This window comes from Buceros rhinoceros, unplaced genomic scaffold, assembly GCF_000710305.1.
Source record: "Buceros rhinoceros silvestris isolate BGI_N320 unplaced genomic scaffold, ASM71030v1 scaffold16245, whole genome shotgun sequence".
NCBI lineage: Eukaryota > Metazoa > Chordata > Aves > Bucerotiformes > Bucerotidae > Buceros > Buceros rhinoceros.
Window position 1 is genome coordinate 46,921 of NW_010414798.1, and position 2,206 is coordinate 49,126.

A 2,206-nucleotide genomic window follows, 5' to 3' on the forward strand; every position below is an offset into this window, starting at 1 on the left:
ATGAACGGCAAACTCGCGGCTGTCCTGGCGCTCCTCCTGATCTCAGCGGCTGTGACTCAAGGTCAGTAAATCCCGCTCCCGATCCCCAGGGCTGCAGCCTTCGCCAGGCAGCCCCTGGGATGCTTGTCCTTGCAGGGAGGCAGCCTGGCGCCTGTTTCAGCAAACTAGTTTCTTTTGAGAGGCTTTCAGCAACTTCTCTTTGGTCAGAAATGCCTCACTTGTGCTGAAGGGTTACTGACATCCTGCAGGAAACACTTTAAAGATGCAACTTAAATGTGCTTTGTCTCCCTTTCACTTGAAGTGAAGCATGCAGCTAGAGACAGGTTCTTCTCCTTAAAGGGTTTCCAGGTCGTGTCTCTCCCTTCCCAAGCAAAGCACAGCTTACGAGCTCCGATCTGCCACTTAATACTGCCTCGAGCAAGCGAGCTGGGAACGGAGAACAAACACAATCTCGCTAGGGCTCTGTGTTCTGCACAGAGGCCAGTTAGTTGATCCAGGTATCAAAAAGAAGCAACTAACTGCATGGTGTGGGCAGCACAAGGACCACAAAATACGTGGTTTTGTTTTCAAAAGACATGGTAACTTGGTTTTAAGTGCTCTGAAACGAGCAAGCCACTGACCTTCACATGGTGAGTGTTGAGGCAGCATGGCCGTGTTTTAACTGAGAACAGTGTCACAGAGACGCAGAGACGTTGAGACCTCCTCTCAAAGACACTTCCTTTTCTGCTCACAGGCAGGGCACTGGCGAGGATAGTTCATCCCCCCCAAAGCCATCCAGGACGTGAAGCTGACACAGAGCGGCCCCCACTGCAAGAACGTGGAAGTCATGTAAGTAGCCACTTCTTTTGTCATCTCTGCGACCTGATGTGTTCCAGAACTCACCGTTATTTCTCTCTCACGGGACATACTAAATATTTCTGGTGGCAGCACATGAATTTCAAGGACTGGTCAGTTCTTAACGCAGTTTACATCCTGCATCTTTTAGGCAGGCAAAAAAAAAAAATCCCCTGCCACTAGAACAGCCTGCACCAGGCTCAGAAAGAAAAATTAAGTTCCCACGAGCAGATTGAGGGAAACAATCTGGTCTCGGAGAGCGTGGAGGAGGGACTGAAACGCTGAAATCCATGACTGAAACTGCTGAAACACCTTTTCACCACTGGAGGTTTCAGCCCTTGTGTAAGAAAGCTTTACTAATGCAAACAAAATCAAAGACAGAGCAGTTGTGGGGAATTTATACTAACCCAGCTGAAAAGGCATTAGTACACGCTGTCAGTAACAGAAATCCACGCAGCAGCTGCCTGACTTTCCTTTCCTCCCTGTTTTGCAGAGCAACTCTGAAGGATGGCAGAGAGGTGTGCCTGGAGCCCACTGCTCCCTGGGTGCAGCGGATCATAAACGCAATTTTGGCCAAGTAAGTCCCATTCCCTCTCAATTCGGGCAGCTGAGCGGTAAACCTCCCCTCCACAAGCCAGTTTATGTCACCACTAAACCCTGGAGTACCAGCACATCTGCCTGTGGGAAAAGGAACACAGGAGTCTTTGGCTCCCTTTGAAAAACGAGGCTTTAAAAGGTTCATCCCCCCTCACTTACAGCAGCATATGTTAATAATTCATACTTCCAAGTTAACGAGTTTCTGATGCAGAAACTCAGGCTGCAGCAGGTTCCGAGCTGGGCACCAGCTGGGCACACACTGGGATTTCAGTAGCTGCTTTCCAAACATCACCTGGATTCTCCCTGGGCCTCAAGAGAGCCTGTGGAGCTGGAAACACACCTCTCACCCTTGCCCGCCAGAGCCATGCTGAGCAAAGTTACCCATTCCTGAACCTCCTGCTAAATCACTCTCTTCCCTCACCTCTCAACAGGGCTCAAGAGAACTCTGACGCGCCACTGTAAGGAACACCAGTACAGAAAAAACCCGGGAAGAGCTCCTGCTCCTCCGCTGAAACAAACTCTGGGGAAGAGCAACGTGCAGGCAGAGGACTCCCCTCCAGCTCCTGCACCAGCGTTACTATCTTAGCTATGGAACTGTTTGTTTATTTATCTATTTATTTTATTTATTTATGTATTTCGCTGGACCTATTTAAGAAAGTCTTTTCAAGCGGTCAGCATCGTCCGTGGGATGCGCCGCCCCTCGACACAGAAGAGGCTGAACAGAAGTGGTTTGCTGAGGGAAACGAAGAGCTGCCGGCAGCCACTTCCGCTCTAC

The 2,206-nt window shown here is 49.9% G+C and overlaps 1 protein-coding gene across 1 annotated transcript; it reads left to right on the forward strand.

The window, feature by feature from the left end:
- LOC104494403 (interleukin-8-like) lies at window positions 1-1,893 on the forward strand. Its single transcript, XM_010137221.1, is given in 4 exon segments — window positions 1-65; window positions 667-828; window positions 1,328-1,411; window positions 1,863-1,893. Coding segments are annotated over 4 exon segments (342 nt in total).
- The last annotated feature ends 313 nt before the right edge of the window (window positions 1,894-2,206 follow it).